This window comes from Mobula birostris, chromosome 7, assembly GCF_030028105.1.
Source record: "Mobula birostris isolate sMobBir1 chromosome 7, sMobBir1.hap1, whole genome shotgun sequence".
NCBI lineage: Eukaryota > Metazoa > Chordata > Chondrichthyes > Myliobatiformes > Myliobatidae > Mobula > Mobula birostris.
Window position 1 is genome coordinate 34,322,913 of NC_092376.1, and position 20,051 is coordinate 34,342,963.

Consider the following 20,051-nt stretch of genomic DNA (forward strand, 5'->3'; position numbering starts at 1 on the left):
AACTTTAATCATTCCTATCATTCCTGGGGAATATGAAGTTACTTTCAAAATATCTGAATATTGTAAGCATACCAAAAAAAGCTAATTGAAGAACTTCTTGCTTTTCTGTATCCCTTGCAGGTTGTTACAGTGAACTGCGCAAGAATAATTTATGCAAATCAAATTGCAACTAATGGCATCGTTCATGTAATTGACCGAGTTATTACGTCAGTCAGTAATACCCTAGAGGAAGTCATTGAAGATACCGATGAGCTTGGAACTTTTAGGGTAAGATGATGAATGGCAGAAGATCCATATTAAAATAGAGATTTTATACAACAAAATCATAGATTAATTGCAACACACGCAAAATGCAGGAGGAACATAGATAAATTGCCTTTGATAGTCACATCACACTGCACTACCTTTCTCTCAAAAGATGCCCCAATGGGTCACCCGGTTGTCTAGCACTAACTAAAAACCTTTAAGAAGTTGCAAACAAAAGTGCATCAGTTACACATGGGATTAATGTTGGATTGGTGTGAAGTGGGTGGTTGCCAGTTTGTTGTCAATGAGCTGAAGTGCCTGTGTCTTTTGCTGTATCTCTCTTTGGCTTTCTGATGCTACATCATGCAACTTAAAGTTTGTATATTATTGAAATACCATTCATACAAGGTGACACACAGTCATCAAAACTGAAACATTGTATGATTCTGGAGTGAGTCTCATTAACTGATTAGAGGTGACATATCAAATATCTGATTGAATAACTACTTAATCTAGAATGGATTTTAATGTTATGGGAACTAAAGGCATATCTATGTCTTTTGTAGTTCTTTACCTGTAGTAGTCTTTGAAATCATGATGTTGATTTTTAATGGTTTTTCTCTGTGAAATGATGGTGTATTTTGGCATAAAGGGAGACCATTTACTTTATCGATAACTCTAATAACTAATACAGAAACTATTTTTAATATACGTCTCTGTTTTCGTGTTAGATCATTGATACAGAGGTAAATGTTTATGCATAGAATCCAGGAAGAACATTAGTACAAGAGTTTCTTAATATAATGCATTGTGAATTTAACTCTTCTCTTGTAGGCTGCTGCAGCTGCTTCAAGGTTGTTTGAAACCTTTGGCAAAGGTGGATATTACACAATCTTCGCTCCAACCAATGAAGCCTTTGACAAACTTGATCGAGATGTTCTAGAACGCATTATGAGTGACCCTGTGGCGCTGCAAGGTACTTTGTTAATTGCTGTGGAGTGCTGTTCTCAAAGCAAACATTTGGATTGCCCTTTGTATGTGTTTGGCATTATGCTGCATTCCAGTTTGTTTTGGTGTTTGTATTTCAGACATGTTAAAACAATTTCCTGACATAATTAATATGTGAATACAAATCTGGGTATGGCGTAAAATGGCTGATAGCAATTAATTGAAGTTAATGGGGAAAACATTGTGAGAGATCTCAAAGAGGCACATAACATGCCATCACTCATTTTGTAAAATCAACATCTTCAGTCCATCATGACATCCTTTTGCCTTTGGTCATGGTGTTACATAATTTTTTTTTAGGCATCCATTAGTCTTGCGAGACCATGGATCTGTGCCTGGAAAGTCTTCAATCTCCAGGGTGCAGGCCTGGGCAAGGTTGTATGGAAGACCAGCAGTTGCCCATGCTACAAGTCTCCCCTCTCCATGACACCACTGTTGTCCAAGGGAAGGGCATTAGGACCCATACAGCTTGGCACCGGTGTCGTCACAGTGCAATGCGTGATTAAGTGCCTTGCTCAAGGACACAACACGTTCCCTCGGCTGGGGCTCGAACTCACGACCTTCAGGTCGCTAGTCCAATGCCTTAACCACTTGGCCACATGCCCACACACTACATAAATAAAGTTTAAATAATAAATTAACCATTTTAGCACAGAAATCAGATTGCACCCATTTTAGGTGTGTTAATGTTAATTTAGCTCTAATGCCTAATAAGGTACTCTGCCAAAAGTTGTTATGTTTGTGAGAAATGGTTCAAATAGTTTGCAGCCATTTTCTTTCATTGAAATATGACCTGAACATTTTTCTGCACCAGCATAGAGCTGCTGCATCATTCTGACACTGACCACAAGGGATCTTTGCTTTTCAGTAGGCCTCCCATAGCAGCCATGGTCCTGTGGCAATATGCACTATTGGAGGGCGGTGGTCGCCCTTCAATCCCATGCGGTGGTCTGTACAAAGGGGAATCCCATACTGAGAGTGGCCAAAGCCATTGGAAGTTGTAGGAGTGTGACAGTAATCATAACATATTAGACTAATATGCCTTTCAGATTGTGGATGGAAAATTGTTGGATTCCTGTTCAAATGACATCATGACGTGTGAGTGACATCAGAAAAATCAGTGGGAAACCATAGAAACCATAGAAACTATGGAACTAGTAGCATAACTGGGCAAAATGCACTAAACATTCATAGCACATACAAAGTTCATGATTTACACTGTAAAAAACTTAGTGATTAACTCCAATTTTTGTACTGTTGATAAATTTTGAAGTTTTCTAAAATGTTCAATGTAGGTGGCCCTCTGAGACTTAGAAACCACATACAATAATCCTGTTTACACACTTTCAGATTAGCACTTTGATGAGTTAGAAATGCTCTAGAAAATGCATTAAAAACTATTTAAACTTTATCTGCCTATGATTTTCTAGACATTATATATCATCCGAGAAATTCCTTTCATCAGCACCCACTAAAGGGCTGTGCAAATCAAAAATCTGGTACAGAACAGTTCTGCACACGTTTTTTGAAAGTCCTTGCACCTATGATGATTTTTGACCTGATACTTAGGATTTTCTCTCTTTCCAGCACGTTATTTCCAGTATAGAATTCCTCAAGTGAAATCAACTGTGGCAAATTGGTCAGCAAATGGAATTCAACCTCAATGACTTCTCATTACTTCAAGAACACCCCGCCAGAACCAATTCCATTTCACCTGAAATAGTGCCATGTTTGAGATCGTTAACAACAATCATGACCAGATGACTACCCTCAAACTGCATCACTGAAATCCATGACCCTCTCAGGCTTTACTTCGCCCATGTGCCTTGCCCATGGAAGCCACCTTATAGTCTTAGGATCATTCCAAGCTGTTGCTGCTGATTTGTGCTATATCCCCAGTTTGGTAGTGAATTTGATTTTAATAGAATTAGGAACTGAATCTCTCATAAACATGTTTCAAATAGTAATATTTGATTTGTACTTATGACTTCTATTGACTCCGGTTATAATGGGCCTGCTTAAATCATGCATCTCCTAGCTTTGTGCATCAGATTAAATTAAACTTGAGACTCGTGTGTCATTTTTTGAATACTCTCCTAACCTTCTGCCATTCTCTTCTAGCTCTAATGAATTACCACATTCTTGACTCTGTCCAGTGTTCTGAAGCTATCATGCATGGTTCATCATACACGACCTTGGAAGGATCAAATATAGAGATTGGATGTGACGGTGATAGTCTGACTATTAATGGACATCAGATGGTAAATCGTAAAGACATTATGGCAACTAATGGTGTGATCCACTTAATTGATGAAGTGCTGATTCCCGATGCAGGTAATTGACGACAGATAATGGTTTACATTTGTAGTTAATTGTGATGTATTTCTTTCCCTCCTCTTATATTTTCCAAATGTACTGTTGCTTTTCTAGTTTGACAAGTAAATAATAAGTAAGTGCAATAAATTTTCATTTAGTCTGAAATGAATACGTTGTGCATTTTAAAAATGTTAATGGCTTTCTGTATAAAATTATACATTCAGGGAAAATATATCATTTTAAAAATTTGATCCATATAGAGTTTTTGTTAACACAAGGGCAGGCAATGCTGCAGTCCCATTTAGTTTACAAGAGCACAAATAACCTTAGAATGGGGAGAACATTAGTTAGATTTGCACCATTTCTAAAGAGATTTAATGAGTAGGTCAATAAGAGCTGAAGCATTTCCAATTCACTCTGGAGCTATCATCCAGGTATTATTGACGTTTGTACACTTGGGTTGCAGTACGTAAATGCAGGAGTTCTATATTTTGGCAAACAGACATTTAGGCCTTTTGGCCTTAGAGTTGTGCCCGATGATTTTCAGTAGTGCAATGCATCATTTTCTCATAAGTGCCCGTCTTGTTAGGCAGTCTCTCCAGATCGGGAATGACTTAATTCCACTCCAGTTTACTGAGTTCGGAGGCAGTGAATAAGGTCAGGGTGGCAATGGCAGGTTATTTCAAAGATGGGCAGGAAGTTGCTGCTGGAGTGGGTGGTTGGTTGTGTAATTTGTGAGGTGGTGATCTCCATCCACAGGGCCTCAGATAATCAGTGCAATTCTGAATGATCCTTCTCCAATTTCGACAAATCTTACTCCAGATATCCTCAAAAGTCACTGAGAATGTTGCATTTCTTTAATAAAACACTGAACACACCCTTAAATTGTTTTCTCTCTGCATTTTGAATTCTGTTCACTGCCAAATGTAGTAACTAGAATCTCAATGGTAGAGAATTTGGAGGATTTCATGGACACAGTGGTAGAAATAGATCCTGGAAAGGTGTAATAATAACAGAGTTGTCGTGATGGGAGATTTTAATTTCCCAACTATCGATTGGCAGTTCAGCACAGTACTCTGCATCATCAATGGGGACGGGAGAGGTTCCGGAGGATTGGAGGGTTGCGGATGTTGTTCCTTTATTCAAGAAAGGGAGTAGAGATAGCCCAGGAAATTACAGACCAGTGAGTCTTACCTCAGTGGTTGGTAAGTTGATGGAGACAATCCTGAGAGGCAGGATTTATGAACATTTGGAGAGGTATAATATGATTAGGAATAGTCAGCATGGCTTTCTCAAGGGCAGGTCGTGCCTTATGAGCCTGATTGAAATTTTTGAGGATGTAACTAAACACATTGCTGAGGGAAGAGCAGTTGTGTACATGGATTTCAGCAAGGCATTTGACAAGGTACCCCATGCAAGGCTTATCGAGAAAATAAGGAGGCATGGGATCCAAGGGGATATTGCTTTGTGGATCCAGAACTGGCTTGCCCACAGAAGGCAAAGAGTGGTTGTAGGCGGGTCATATTCTACATGAAGGTCAGTGACCAGTGGAGTGCCTCAGGGATCTGTTCTGGGACCCTTACTCTTCGCAATTTTTATAAATGACCTGGATAAGGAAGTGGAGGGATGGGTTAGTAAATTTACTGATGACACAAAGGTTAGAAGTGTTGTGGATAGTGTGGATGGTTGTCAGGGGATACAGCAGGACATTGATAGGATGCAAAACTGGGCTGAGAAGTGGCAGATAGAGTTCAACCCAGATAAGTGTGAAGTGGTACATTTTGGTAGGTCAAATATGATGGAAGAATATAGTATTAATGGTTGGACTCTTGGCAGTTTGGAAGACCAGAGGGATCTTGGGGTCTGGGTCCATAGGACGCTCAAAGCAGCTGTGCAGGTTGACGCTGTGGTTAAGAAGGCATACGGTGCATTGGCCTTCATTAATCGTGGAATTGAATTTAGGAGCTGAGAGGTAATCTTGCAGCTATATTGGACCCTAGTCAGACCCCACTTGGAATACTGTGCTCAGTTCTGCTCGCCTCACTACAGGAAGGATGTGGAAGCCATAGAAAGGGTGCAGAGGAGATTTACAAGAATGTTGCCTGGATTGGGGAGCATGCCTTATGAAAACAGGTTGAGTGAACTCGGCCTTTTCTCCTTGGAGTGACGGAGGATGAGAGGTGACCTGATAAGGGTGTATAAGATGATGAGAGGCATTGATCGCGTTGATAGTCAGAGGCTTTTTCCAAGGGCTAAAATGATTGCCACATGAGGACACAGGATTAAGGTGCTGGGAAGAAGGTACAGAGGAGATGTCAGGGGTAAGTTTTTTACTCAGAGTGGTGAGTGCGTGGAATGGGCTGCAGGCAACAGTGGTGGAGGCGGATACGATAGGGTCTTTTAAGAGACTTTTAGATAGGTACATGGAGTTTAGAAAAATAGCGGGCTATGGGTAAGCCTAGTAATTTCAAAGGTAGGGACATGTTCGGCAAAACTTTGTGGGCCAAAGGTCCTGTATTGTGCTGTAGGTTTTCTATGTTTCTATGTTTACTTTTGCAATGCCTTGCAAGCCTCAGAAACATAAAGGTAGGCATGGATCAATGCTCTTAGTAGATGATTATTCTTGTGTCAGATGCAAGTTGTTAACATTTGAACATTTCAGAAGAATGTGAGGAGATCTTATAGAAACATATAAAGTTATGAAAAAGATAGAGGCAGGGAAGTTGTTTCCACTGGTAGGTGAGACTCAAGGGGACATAGCCTCAAGGGGAAGTAGATTTAGAATGGAGATGAGGAGGAACTGCTTTTCCCAGAGGGTGGTGAATCTGTGGAATTCTCTGTCCAATGAAGCAGTGGAGGCTGCCTCAGTAAATATATTTAAGACAAGGTTGGATAGATTTTTGCACAGTAGGGGAATTAAGGGTTATGTGGAAAATACAGCTGGGTGGAGATGAATCCTTGGCCAGATCAGCCATGATCTTATTGACTGGTGGAGCAGGCTCGATGGGCCGAACAGCCTTCCTGTGAACACCATTTTCTCACTCCACCAAAGGCTGTGCTGGTACATTGGCAGTAGTGATGAATTTCATCAAAGATATTTGCCTTTGATGAGAGGTGGGTCTCAAAGTATGAGAAAGATATATATTTTCTAGGATCTTGCTGTAAACTTTGTCAGAGGACAGTTTGACGCAGCGGCGACAGGTGGGTGGAGGACCTTGGTATTCAAATACTGAGAGTTAGGTTCATCCTGTTGAATGAATTTACAATATCTTGGAACTCAGCCTCTAATATTCAGCTTGACTGCTGGTTCTAGAGTGTGATCACCATTTGCTCTTATATAGCTCTGTCTCACAGAGGTGAAGTGCAAGAAGGAGAATAAGATTGAAGTGTTGGGACAACTGCACAGCCTTGTTTGACATGACTGAGATTGGCTCACTGACTTAACCACTGGTTAGAAACATGGCTCACATCTGAGATGGACATGGCGAGAACAGAAATTAGGGTCAAAGGCTTATGTGAGGTTGAAGAAAACCTGATATTGTGGCTGGTGCTGCTCCCCACCTTTTTTCTTAGAGTCACTGCACGGCGAGAATCACGATCACAGTACCTATACATGAATGAAATCTTAGCTGAGATTTGAGAGCAACTCTCCGATCACTCAGAAAACATGTCTGAGAAGGACCCGGTCTTTGAAGATTTCCTATGGAGGGCAGCAGATAAATCTACATATCTCCCTTATTGAAGATCATCGTGATTACAGCATTTCAGAGGGCCCCTGGAAAATCCTACACTTCCTAGACGTGGATTTGTAATTTAATCTCTTCACTGCTGGTTTAGGATTTCAGCAGGGATACTATCTGTTCTTATTTTTGACTTGGAATTAAGACCATAAAATAAAGGAGCAGAATCGGGCCATTTGGCCCATTTGAGCCTGCTCTGCTATTCCATCATGCCTTTGACACCCTCCACTTATCAACCTCCGTTTTAAATATACTCAATGACTTGGCCTCCGCAGCCGTTTATGGCAAAGTATTCCACAGACTTGATAGGTTTCAATGAGATTACATCTCATTCTTCTGAACTCCAAGTACTGGCCCAGAGCCATCAAACACTTCACGTGCATTAACCCATTCATTCCTGGAATCATTCTCAAGATCCTTCTCTAGACCTCTTTCAATGCTAACACATCTTTTCTGAGATAAGGGGCCCAAAACCGCTCTCAGTACTCCATATACAGTCTGACCAATGGCTTATAAAGCTTCAGTATTATATCCTTGATTGTATATTCCAGCCCTCTCGAAATAAATGTTAATATTGCTATTGCTGTCCTTACCATTGACTCAACTGACAATTTAACCGTAAGGGAGTCCTGCACAAGGATTCCCAAGTCCCCTTGCATCTCTGATTTTTGAATTTTCTCCCCATTTAGAAAATAGTCTATGCCTTTATTCCTTCTACCAAAAAGCATGGCAATACACTTCCCTATACTGTATACTATCTCCCACGTCTTTGTCCATTTGTCAAATCTGCCTATGTGCTTCTGCAGGCACCCTGCTTCCTCAACACTACCTGCCACTCCACCTATCTTTGTATCGTCTGCAAAATTGTCCACAAAGTCATCAATTCTGTTATCCAAATTTTTAAAGATTTTTTTATAATGTGTAAAGATGCAACCCTAATACTGACCATTGCAGAACACCACTAGTCACCAGCAGCCAACCAAAAAAGGCCCCGTTTATTCCCTCTCTTTGCTTCCTGCCAGTCAGCCAATGTCCTATCCATGCTAATATCTTTCCTGTAATATCATGGCCTCTTATCTTTTTAAGCACCTCATGTGTGGGACCTTCTCAAAGGCCTCCTGAAAATCCAGTTAAACAACACCCACTAACTCTATTTTGTTGATCCTACCTGTAATTTCCTCAAAGAATTCCAACAGATTTGTCCTTTTTACTCCTGGTTGGGAATAGCAGCATGGCTAGGAAGAATTAGGTGGCTGTGGGATGAAAGTCAGAACACTTGCATCAGGAACAAAGTCGCAGCTGAGAAGGTTTTCAAAGTGTTCTTTCCAGTAAGTATTAACTACCTTTCTATCCCTGATGAGTTCATCTCCATTCTTGGTTTGCTGTAAGGTGGGCCAGGTGTGTTTCAACCACACAAGGGCTGAAAGTACCACATGTTATACCTGCCATTGAGTTTTTGAGCCTGATTTTGTTTCTTCATTCTCTTTAGGTCAACAAACTCTGCCTTCACATGCCTATAGAAGGTTTATTCTCCCTTGAGTAAACTGGAACTTCCAGTACAAGATCATCTTACGTTGTGTTCATTGATTATCTCCTCGATCGCATTGTTGTTATTCCTGGTTCTTTTTGGTAGAAAAGCTAAGAGTCTTTTTGCAGTGGCTACTTATGGCAGATTAGAAGCAGCCATATGGCTCTTGTAAGCTGTGAGGTGACAGGTTTTCTGCGGGGAACTGTCTGAGGAGAGCAGTTATTATCAGGTGGTTGAGGGCTTCAAATTTGATGTTAATGCGGCAAAACTCCATTTACACTGATGTTTTGGAGTCAGGATTATAGTTATAATAAGGAAGATTAAACAATGCTCAGTCTAGAGATCATCAGTGCCTCTCAAAGCAGGGTTAATATGTATATCTCGGTGGTGGGGGGAGGGTTCTTGCTCAGTTGAAGAAATATTTTAACAGATGGTAGTGCTTTGACTGGAAGTTTTGCCATGACATCTAGTCCTTATTGCTCTAATCAAACTGGCTGTTCATTATAAAAGGGCTGTATTCCAAACACTTTATCAAGAGAAAACCCTTTTAAGTGTGCAATATATCTAAATAATTTCTGAAGTTTCTGGAAATCCAGTGATTCTATTGCACTGAGAAGCTTTTATTAATTCCACACAAGTTGTACACTGTGAATAGAATTATATACATTCAAAGTCAGTTTCTTTATCATGGAGTCATTAAGTTGTACAGCATCGAAGTAGCCCCTTTACTTTATACTTTATTGTCACCAAACAATTGATACTAGAATGTACAATCATCACAGCGATATTTGATTCTGCGCTTCGCGCTCCTTGGAGTACAAATCGATAGTAAATATTAAAAATTTAAATTATAAATCATAGAAAATAGAAAAGGGAAAGTAAAGTAGTGCAAAAAAAACCGAGAGGCAGGTCCGGATATTTGGAGGGTACGGCCCAGATCCGGGTCAGGATCCATTCAGCAGTCTTATCACAGTTGGAAAGCAGCTGTTCCCAAATCTGGTCGTACGAGTCTTCAAGCTCCTGAACCTTCTCCTGGTGGGAAGAGGGACGAAAAGTGTGTTGGCTGGGTGGGTCGTGTCCTTGATTATCCTGGCAGCACTGCTCCGACAGCGTGCAGTGTAAAGTGAGTCCAAGGATAGAAGATTGGTTTGTGTGATGTGCTGGGCTGTGTTCACGATCTTTTGCAGCTTCTTCCGGCCTTGGACAGGACAACTTCCATTCCAGGTTGTGATGCACCCTAGAAAAATGTTTTTTATGGTGCATCTATAAAAATTAGTGAGGGTTTTCGGGGACAGGCCAAGTTTCTTTAGCTTTCTCAGGAAGTAAAGTCGCTGGTGGGCCTTCTTGGCAGTGGACTCCGCTTGGTTGGACCAAGTCAGGTCATTTGTGATATTGACCCCGAGGAACTTAAAGCTTTTGACCTGTTCCACTTGCACACCACCGATGTAAATAGGGTCGTGCGGTCTGCTACTCCTTCTGAAGTCAACAACCAATTCCTTCTTGCTGACGTTGAGGGATAGGTTATTGTCTTTGCACCATGCCACCAGGTTCTTAGTTTCCTCACTGTACTCAAACTCATCATTACCCGAGATACGGCCTACAATTGTGATACTTTGGCCCATTGTGACAATGCTGACCATTCACACAATACCTATTCATACTAATCCCATTTGCCTGCATTAATTCGTATCCCTCTATGTCCTCCTCATTCATACCTGTCCAGATGTCTCTTAAATGCTGCTACTGCCTCTGCCTCCACCACCTCCTTAGCAATTCATTGCAGATCCCAACTACAACGTGTGAAAACATTTATATCTCAGATCTGCTTTAAAACTTTATTCTGGCACCTTAAATCTGTGTCTTCTGCATTTAGACATCTCTACCATGGGAAACAGACACTGGCTACCTACCTTGCCTGCCTCTAATAATTTTATATAGCTTTATCGTGTTTCCTTTCTGCATCCTTTGCTCTAGAGAAAATAGCCTTGGCCTATCCAATCTCTCCAAGTAACTTAACCGCCCTGCCCCCCAGACCAAGTAACATCCTTATGAATCTTTTCTGCGTTCTATCAGCTTAATGTCATCATTCCTACAGGCTGATAACCAGAAGTGCATGCAGTACTCCAGGTGAGGCCTAACCAGCATTTTAGACAAATTTAACACTATTGTCCTACTCTTAATTGATGCTTTGGCTGATAAAGGCAGTTATGTCATATACTTTCCTCACCATCCTCTGTACATCTGATCCCATTTTCAAGGAATTACATACTTGTACTCCACATTCTCTCTTTTCAGCAGCATCCCCCACGGTCCTTCCATTCACTGTGTATGTTCTGCCCTGGTTTGACTTCCCAAAATACATCATTTTACACTCTGTTCATATCAAATTCCATCTATCATTCCCTTCTCCACTTTTCAAGTTGATCCATCATGTGGCAAACTTGGACAACTTTCTTCACTGTCTATTTTAGATGCCATTTGCAAACTCACCGATCAAGCCACTTATATTCTCATCCTAATCAATATCTATGACAAACAACAGAGGGCCCTGCTTCAGACCCTAAGGCTTGCCACTGGTCGCAGGCCTCCAATCAGGAAAACAACCCTATCATCCTCTGCCTCCCACCACCAGGCTATTTTAATGTCTAATTTGCTAACTTACCGTGGATCCCATATGTTCTAACCTCCTCGAGCGTCCTACCATGTGGAACATCGTCACAGATCTTGCCGAAGTCCATTTAGAAAATACTTACTGCAATCTCCTGCCTTGTTTTGATAAAATCCTTGGATACTTCTGGTCAGTCTCTGGGGATTTATCCACCTTCATGCATTTCCACTCCCTGTAACACTTCTGATTTGTAATGTTCCAGTATCCCACTGTTTTCTCCTCTGAGCTTATCTGCTACACATCCTTCTTGATGGCAAATACAAACGAGAATTAAGTTCCTGGGCATCTCTTCAGGTTCCACACATGGATTACCACACTGATCCTTAAAGGGGCCAACTCTCTTCCCTAGAAACCTTTTGCTGTTAATATACTTACAGAACCTTTTTGGATTCTCAGTTAGCTTCTTTGCCAGGCATATGTCATGCCCCTCCAGTTTCCCCTCTGAAATTCCTTATTAAATGACTCCTACACCTCTACTCCTCATTGGACTTGCGTGATCGTAGCAACCAAATCCTGACACATGCCTCTTTTTCCTGACCGGGTCCTTGTATTCTCAATATGGAAAGGCAAATATGTGAAAAGGTATTATTTAAGGATAGTATATGTAAATTTTTTGAACAACATTCCAGATATGTTCCTAGTATTATGCATTCTATTTTCCTGATTTTTTTTCTTTATATTATTAATCTTCAGTATTTGTATGGAAGTTTCTCAGAAAAAAATTCATATTGAGGGTAACTGTTTAGATTTCCTATACCGCTTATTGCTGTGTAAATACATCTATTGATGCTTCTGGACACATCTTCAGTGATGTTCCTGGAATCATCGGGTGTTTCGGGTCTTTCAACATCATACAGCCTCCTCCAGGTGACCCAGCCGGGGCTGATCAGACCCCAGCTTGTGTCCAGATGGCTAGCTACTTATGACTCCATGGCTCCCCTCTTTTGAGCCACAGCCATCTTGAAGCCCTCTCTGCCACATCAGTGGTACGGCGGATGGCTCTCCTTTCATGAATCTCATACAGTTTTAGTGCTGAATCTCCCATGGTCCTGCACAGTACTTATAGTGCTACTTAGTCAATGGACCAACCAGACTCCACGATGAATATAATCTAACCTAGCAAGTTAAACTTACTGATTCATACATTGTTTGTTGTCTTGAAAAGTTAAGTTGGAGCCTATAATGCTGTTCACACAATGGCATGGATGGTGCAGACCAAAACTGAGCTATCACTACAACACGTCATAGTTACTTTGGAGCAATCAAATTAAATTGTGCTGACTGATCTGCTTTTTAATGCCACATTAACTACTAGAAAGAGCAAGTGCAATGCAGAATTTAGTCTAGTGTGTGCCAAAATTTTGTGAATAAAAAATAAACAATATTTTATCTTTGATCATGTGACCAGAGTATTTATAAACTCAAAACTGATTATGGCAGAGATGAAAGACTGAAACTTTGCTTCTAATGATGAAATCTTAGTACTTGTTATATGAATGACAGCTAGTTAAATAACTTGCAGTGAACTGAGTTAGAATTGTTTGCTAAACTGCACTGAAGTTTTATGCAAATTTGTACAACTAAAGGTTATCTTAACCCTACTGATAAATCTTCATTGATAACTTTTCCTTTATTGCATTTAAAGCTAAGCAGGTTCTTGAATTGACAAGCAGCAAGCAAACAGTATTTCATGACTATCTGGTAGAAACTGGAATTTCTACTACTTTCACTGAAGGAGACTACACCTTATTTGTTCCTTTCAATGAAGCCTTCACTGGTAAACTATCACATCAATTTTTTTGGACAATGTATTATATTGTACATAACCATTTTATTTGATATTCTGTACATAAGCATTTAACACATGAAATTTCTTTGGTTGATGCTTAAAAGGTTAAGAGTTTTGCTGGCCATTCCAACCTTTTTAATATCTTGTTTAAAGTAGCAGACAAGAGAGTTTGATAGGAGCACATTAAATACCCATGGATTAGTACTATTGCAAATTATCCTTTTCTGGTGTCAGTTGTCATCTACTTTTAATGTTTGGTCAAAATGGGTTACTTACGAAACTTTTGAGATACCGTAGCTCTCTTAGGCACTTTCAATCTGGTAAAAGTAATTGTTTTTATTAAACTTTAGATATGGTAACTTTGTGAATATAATAATTATTTTACCATGTTCAAATTAGACTGAACAGTAGTAGCATTTGTTGTTGCTACTAATTACTGCAGAATTGGTTATGGCAATACTATTTGGCAGCATCAATCCTTACAACATACCGCTGCATTGAAGTCCTAAGTTCAGTTCATGTTGGTCATTCCTTATTAATCTCTGTGAATCTATGTAAATCCATCATTTTTATTATAGTGAGTCTCATTATACAGTGTAAATTGGGATTACATAGAAGGAGTGAAAGGGTGATTAAACTATACAATTGCAGTAACTGAACTTGTATCTATACATATGACTTCACAGTCGATACACGTCTCGTTGCCACGCAGACCTCTCAGTTTTAACATAGCATTTTCACTTTCATTCCATAGAGGAATTTAGGAGCTATGATCAGCGATATCTGAAAAAAATCCTACAAAATCATATTCTGAAAGTAAAAGTGGTCCTCAATGAGTTGTTCAATGGGCAAAGACTAGAGACAATTGGAGGGAATCTCCTCAGAGTTTTTGTCTACCGCACTGTAAGTATGGAAGGACAAAATTCCAATGTACATTATGTTGCAGTGATTTAAAACATTTAACCTTGACGTCATTTAAAATGGACAAATTTCTGAGGAAGCAATAAATAATAAATAGATGTTAATGAATTGGATGTAGTTTACATGGAATTTTTGAAGACAAAAAAGGGGCAAAGTAGAAGGAGTTCAACAGGTTAGAAAGGAAAAGCTGAGAACAGATGTTGATAGTAACGGGCCAGATTGTATGTCTGTTGCTGGCTCAATTCTCATGGTTGCATTTTTACATATCTGAGGTTTGTTTATACTGGAGGTCTCCATGGCTACTGTGGATGTGCCATAAAGTGTGATGTACCAGAATGAAGGCTGAGCCTTCATTAAAAATATTAATAAAAGTAATTAACATACTTAAAATATTTAAATGCTAGAAATTAATTAATAAGATCTTATGGAAAAATATCCATTAAATGAAAGGTTGGTAACTCTATTCAAATGGCTTAGATTATTTTAGAAATGCCAGCCATCTCTGGCATTAAGCTAAGGAGCTGAATTGTTTCCTCACCTCAGAATGTATCTGCTGAGCTCAGCAAGTGGCACACCTGTCTTACAGCAACAACAGAACCATCAGCTAAAGATTGGTACAGTCTGGCGAGTGTCTCCAAATGTTTAGATATGGTTTAACAAGTGATTGCTCAGAATGTTCATAGAAGCTAGTTTACTCATGGAAAAGTAATTACCAGTATATAAAAAAAGGTCATGAAGAATGATACAAAATCATTTGATTGAGAAAGTTGTGCGGAGTAAATCATTTCCAGATAAAACTTTTTAATAATCATGCATTAGGAGGCAGAAGGGCTCATAGTATACGTACTGAAATACTGCAATAATTCCTGTGCAGAAAACATTTTCCCATCTGGATATATATTTTTTTCTGAATACAGTTCTTTCAGTAATAATGATACATTGTAGAATAGGCATTTTCTTCAAGTAAACTATTTAGAGGTGGTAGAAGTTTATTGAATCATATAATCTGAACAATTTTCCCTGGCACGATTCTTTATTCCCCAGTCAATTATTTTGCAAATCCAAACCATATTTCAATGCATTAAATGATTCAACTCCAGATTTTCATGTATTTACAGTGGATTTGATCCAAAGTTTGTGTTTTTAAAAAATGGCAATAATACATTCAATGAAAAATTTTGGGGGGAATAACTCTGATTTCTATGAGACGAAATCTTTAATGCTACTGCATATATGGAAAGAATTGTCCTGTAAAATGTCATGACAGATATGGCAGATATACTCTAAATTGTAACATCCTAAGCGATTGCTGTTATTTAAAATTAACTCATTCAACATAGTAGAATAGAATAATTCTGGCCATATGCACCAATGAAACAAAGGAAACATTAAATCATCTTTGATAAGCACACATACTAGGCAGGAATTACAGAGAGAGTCACTGCTTTTGATCTAAGACAGCGCTGATAATGTGAGACTGATGTAATGAGTTTATATTTGTTTCTTTGGCAGGCAGTTTGCATTGAGAATTCTTGCATGTACCGCGGCAGTAAGGAGGGAAGAAATGGCGTGTTGCACTCAATAAGAAAGATCATTTTTCCTGCAGAGAAGTCGATTGTGAAAATTCTGAGAGAGGATTCTCGCTTTAGGTAACTATTCCACTGTTCATGCAGAGAAAATCCTTTGTCATTTCAACCATTTATCAGAGTCTGTCAGTCAATTTCTTAAAATATTGTACTCTTTGTATAATAAAATAAAGTAAACACGTACATCCTCACATCCAGCAGCAAACTTTAACTTTTCATTGGTTGACTGGTGAAGCATTCTTGCCCCATTCTAAAGGGAAGTAGACCACAGCCTTTTTGAGGCCAGCACATCAATCAGAAAGCTGTAAGGGATGGAATGAATTGAATTGAACTGAATTGACTTTATTTCTTACATCCTTCATATACATGAGGAATAAAAATCTTTATGTTACGTCTCCATCTAAATGCGCAATCATAGTAATTTATAATAAATAGCACAGTCAATGTAACATAGAAATACACTCAGATCAGTGTGAGTTAATCAGTCTGACGGCCTGGTGGAAGAAGCTGTCCTGGAGCCTATTGGTTCTGGCTTTTATACTGTGGTACCGTTTCCTGGATGGTAGCAGCTGGAATAGAATGTGGTTGGTGACATGTGTCCAATGATCCTACGACCCTTTTTACACACCTGTCCTTGTTAATGTCCTGAATCATGGGAAGTTCACAACCACAGATGCACTGGGCTATCCGGACCACTCTCTGCAGAATCCTGCCATTAAGGGAGGTACAGTTCCCATACCAGGCAGTGATGCAGCCAGTTAGGATTCTCTCAATTGTGCCCCTGTAGAAAGTTCTTCAGATTTGGGGGCCCATACCAAACTTCCTCAACCGTCTGAAGTGAAAGAGGTGCTGTTGTGCCTTTTTCACCGCACAGCTGGTACGTACAGACCACGTGAGGTCTTCGGTGATGTGGATGCTGAGGAGCTTAAAGGTGTTTACCCTCTCAACCCCAGATCTATTGACATCAATAGGGATTAGCCCATCTCCATTCCTCCTGTAAACCACAACCAGCTCCTTTGTTTTCATGACATTGAGGGAGAGGTTGTTTTCTTGACAGCACTGTGTCAGAGAGATGACTTCTTCACTATAGGCCACCTCGTTATTGTTTGCGATTAGGCCAATCAATGTAGTGTCATCAGCAAATTTAATCAGCAGATTAGAGCTCCGGGTGGCGACACAGTCATGGGTATACAAGGAGTAAAGGAGGGGACTGAGCACACGGCCCTGAGGGGTTCCTCTGTTGAGAGTCAGAGGGGTGGAGGTGAGGGAGACTGTGTTTGGGCTACAAGAATATGATTGGCCTTGAGTCAGCCTTGTTAATAACAAGTAAATTCCAAAAACTTCATCCAAAGGAAATACATTAGCTACCCTTACAAATTAGTCAAACGTTGAACCAAACTGATACTGTAGATATCAGATATGTAAATTTTAACTTGGGACAGGTTTTTTTATTTGAATGACTCAGTAGGAAGCAAAATGATACAGAATCATTAAAAGGAATATGAAACTGAGCCGTTTAGATTCTCAATAAAAGTAATCATATTGGATTAGTATGAATGCCCATCTTTTTAGTATCAACTTTACATAATTCTGCTGCCGATGAATTTCATCTGAGGTTTTGTTTACGTTCCTTATCAGCATTTTCCTGCGTCTCGTAGAAGCTGCTGGGTTTACTGAAATATTCAAGGAAGGAAGAGACTGGACGTTATTCGTTCCAACCAATGATGCATTTGCCAGCCTTTCAGGAAGTGAGATAGATCAATTGATAAGTAAGTGATCAGCTACATAACGATCTATTTGATGGCTTCTGATTCTTTTTAAACAGTGGATTCTAATTTTATCAGGTTTTTTGGGAAACCACTGTAGAGCATGGAACTGCAACATTTCCGTATATCCATATCAATATTTCAGACGCCCACGTTTAGGCATGTGATTATATTGAAACTCCCAATTTCAGGCAGCAATTCACACCGTTATCCCTGGCCACTGATTTTCTTCCATAGTGGAGTGCAAATTTGTGACAAACTCCTTTTCACTTACTGTCAGTTTCTGCTTGGGTAACCTGTAGCATATTAGACTCAGCACAGGGACAACATCTCCATTTACTTCAGTGCAGAGGAATACTATTAAACATATGTTAATTTTCATTTTATTGAATTGTACATTATTTTATTTAAGTAGTTTTAATGAGTTTAAGTAGTTTAAGTGTTTTCCATTATTTTAAACTGCTTATATGTTTTAACTACAAATATTTTTTCTAACCCCTTTTACAAGATTTTGAAAAACACAAACAAGAGAAAATCTGCAGATGCTGGAAATCCAAACAACACACACAAAATGCTGGAGGAACTCAGATGCTGCCTGACCTGCCATTGAAAAGAGTACAGTCTATGGGGGGAAAAAAAAGTACAGTCAATGTTTCAGTCTGAAACATCGACTCTACTTTTTTTCTATAGATGTTGCTTGGCCTGCTGAGTTCCTCCAGCATTTTGTGTGTCTTAGAAGATTTTGAGTATTTTTGAGTGTTTCTGAATGTCAGCAGCACTCAGAAATGTCACGGCATCTTAACAGACAGCCCAGCCTGCGGGAAGGACATAATCAGCCTCTAATGTTTTATTGAAAACCTGATAACTAAATGTTGTTAGACTCCCTATGTGATTATAGGACACTTCTAGATATTTGATCTGGATGCTGCATGCATATGAAATTATAATTCGCTACTAACATGCTCAAGGGATCTCCCAAGCACCTTCCAGTGACAAGCCTCCTACCCCCCCAATCATCTCTCAATCTTCCTCAATGGCCATCGATATGGTTTGCCACCCCATTGGCCCCAGCCCCTGAGCACCATTTTCCACACCCAACTCACAGTCATCCTTATCATCCTCACCAACCGTCTTACATCTCCACTCTCAAATCCAGAATGTACCATACTTCCTTTGCCTCCTTTGTTCTCTATTCAAGCTTGTACAGAATAGGGCTCTGTGTGTCCTTGTGTAAGACATATCCAATGCCACTTTCCTTTACTTTTTTACATTTGCCTTAGCTGGACATGAATGGTGTATCTGAATGATCCTTTATGTGTCAGAGTTCAGTGGCAGCTGGGCTTCAGGCAACACAGTGAGGAATTTTCTCACAAAAATGTCTCTGACAAACAGTCAAGCTGGGCAAAGCTTGCAGTAGTAAAGTCTGCAAATGATTTTAACAGCTTTTAGTTGTTTCTGATATTTGGAGACATTTAAAAGCTATAAACATTGAAGAGAAAGCAAAGTTAACTAGAAGCACGTTAAAAATGTACCATAGTACAGTATCCAGGCCTCGTCATCCAACTGGTGAAATCTGCACTGCTTGACCACGTGCTCAAATCCTGTTCCAATGAGAGATTTCTCAAGTTCACTCTCGAGGGTAAATTACATTGAAGTTTGTTATTTATTTCACAGAAAACAAAAATATTCTCAGGCACATCATATCTTATCACCTCCTCAATGGAGTTTACATTGGAGGAGGTGTTGAAACTGGAGTCACCAATGTGCTGAAGTCATGGCAGGGCAGCAAAGTCATGATAAAAATGGTAAGATTCACTTCTGGATTCTGAATTCATGCATGTCCCAGCACAGTTTATTAATGGTGAAATATTCCTCAATATGTGCATTCCATTCCCAGTTCCCCGTAAACTGTGTGGGTTTCCTCCAGGTGCTCCTGTTTCCTCCCACATTTCAAAGACATACCGTTTAGTAGGTTAATAATTCTTTGTAATTGTAAACTAGAATAGTTTTAAATAGGCGAGTGTGGCTTGTTGCACTGTATCTCTAAAGAAATGTACTGGAACAGGATGTCGCCCATAAGGCATCGGGCTTCAGAATATTTAAATAATTAGGTAAACAAATCAAATGGTATAACATCTGATTGAATTCTGTGAGGAACATCTTGGCAAGGAAGGTCGACTGAAATTTGATTGGGATAAACAATAATACTGACTGTGGAACATATATCTTTAACGCACAACACTTTCTCTAAGAGGAATGATTTATTAATCCTATGTCGATCTGTTTCTCCCCTTCAGTATATTAGTAAGAACTAGAAAGATTGACTGTTTACTGATCTACTGATGCACAAGACTCTTGGGAATTTACCTAAGTGGCTTTTATTTATGCATAATCTTTTCAATGAACATGAGTAGTCCTTCCAACTGTGTGGAGAATACAAATGTTGGGAATTCACAGCCAAATGACACCTTTCCCACCCCACA

General features: G+C 39.6%; 1 protein-coding gene across 6 annotated transcripts in view; it reads left to right on the forward strand.

The window, feature by feature from the left end:
- The window catches only part of postnb (periostin, osteoblast specific factor b), a 68,750-nt gene that overhangs the window by 18,656 nt on the left and 30,043 nt on the right, over positions 1-20,051 (forward strand). For all 6 annotated transcript variants that reach the window (XM_072262870.1, XM_072262867.1, XM_072262869.1 and 3 more), the window contains exons 6-13: positions 121-267; positions 1,081-1,222; positions 3,376-3,588; positions 13,152-13,283; positions 14,050-14,198; positions 15,729-15,865; positions 17,441-17,571; positions 19,243-19,373. In XM_072262870.1, the coding sequence (XP_072118971.1) occupies positions 121-267; positions 1,081-1,222; positions 3,376-3,588; positions 13,152-13,283; positions 14,050-14,198; positions 15,729-15,865; positions 17,441-17,571; positions 19,243-19,373 (1,182 nt within the window). The remainder of the gene's footprint in view (positions 1-120; positions 268-1,080; positions 1,223-3,375; positions 3,589-13,151; positions 13,284-14,049; positions 14,199-15,728; positions 15,866-17,440; positions 17,572-19,242; positions 19,374-20,051) is intronic.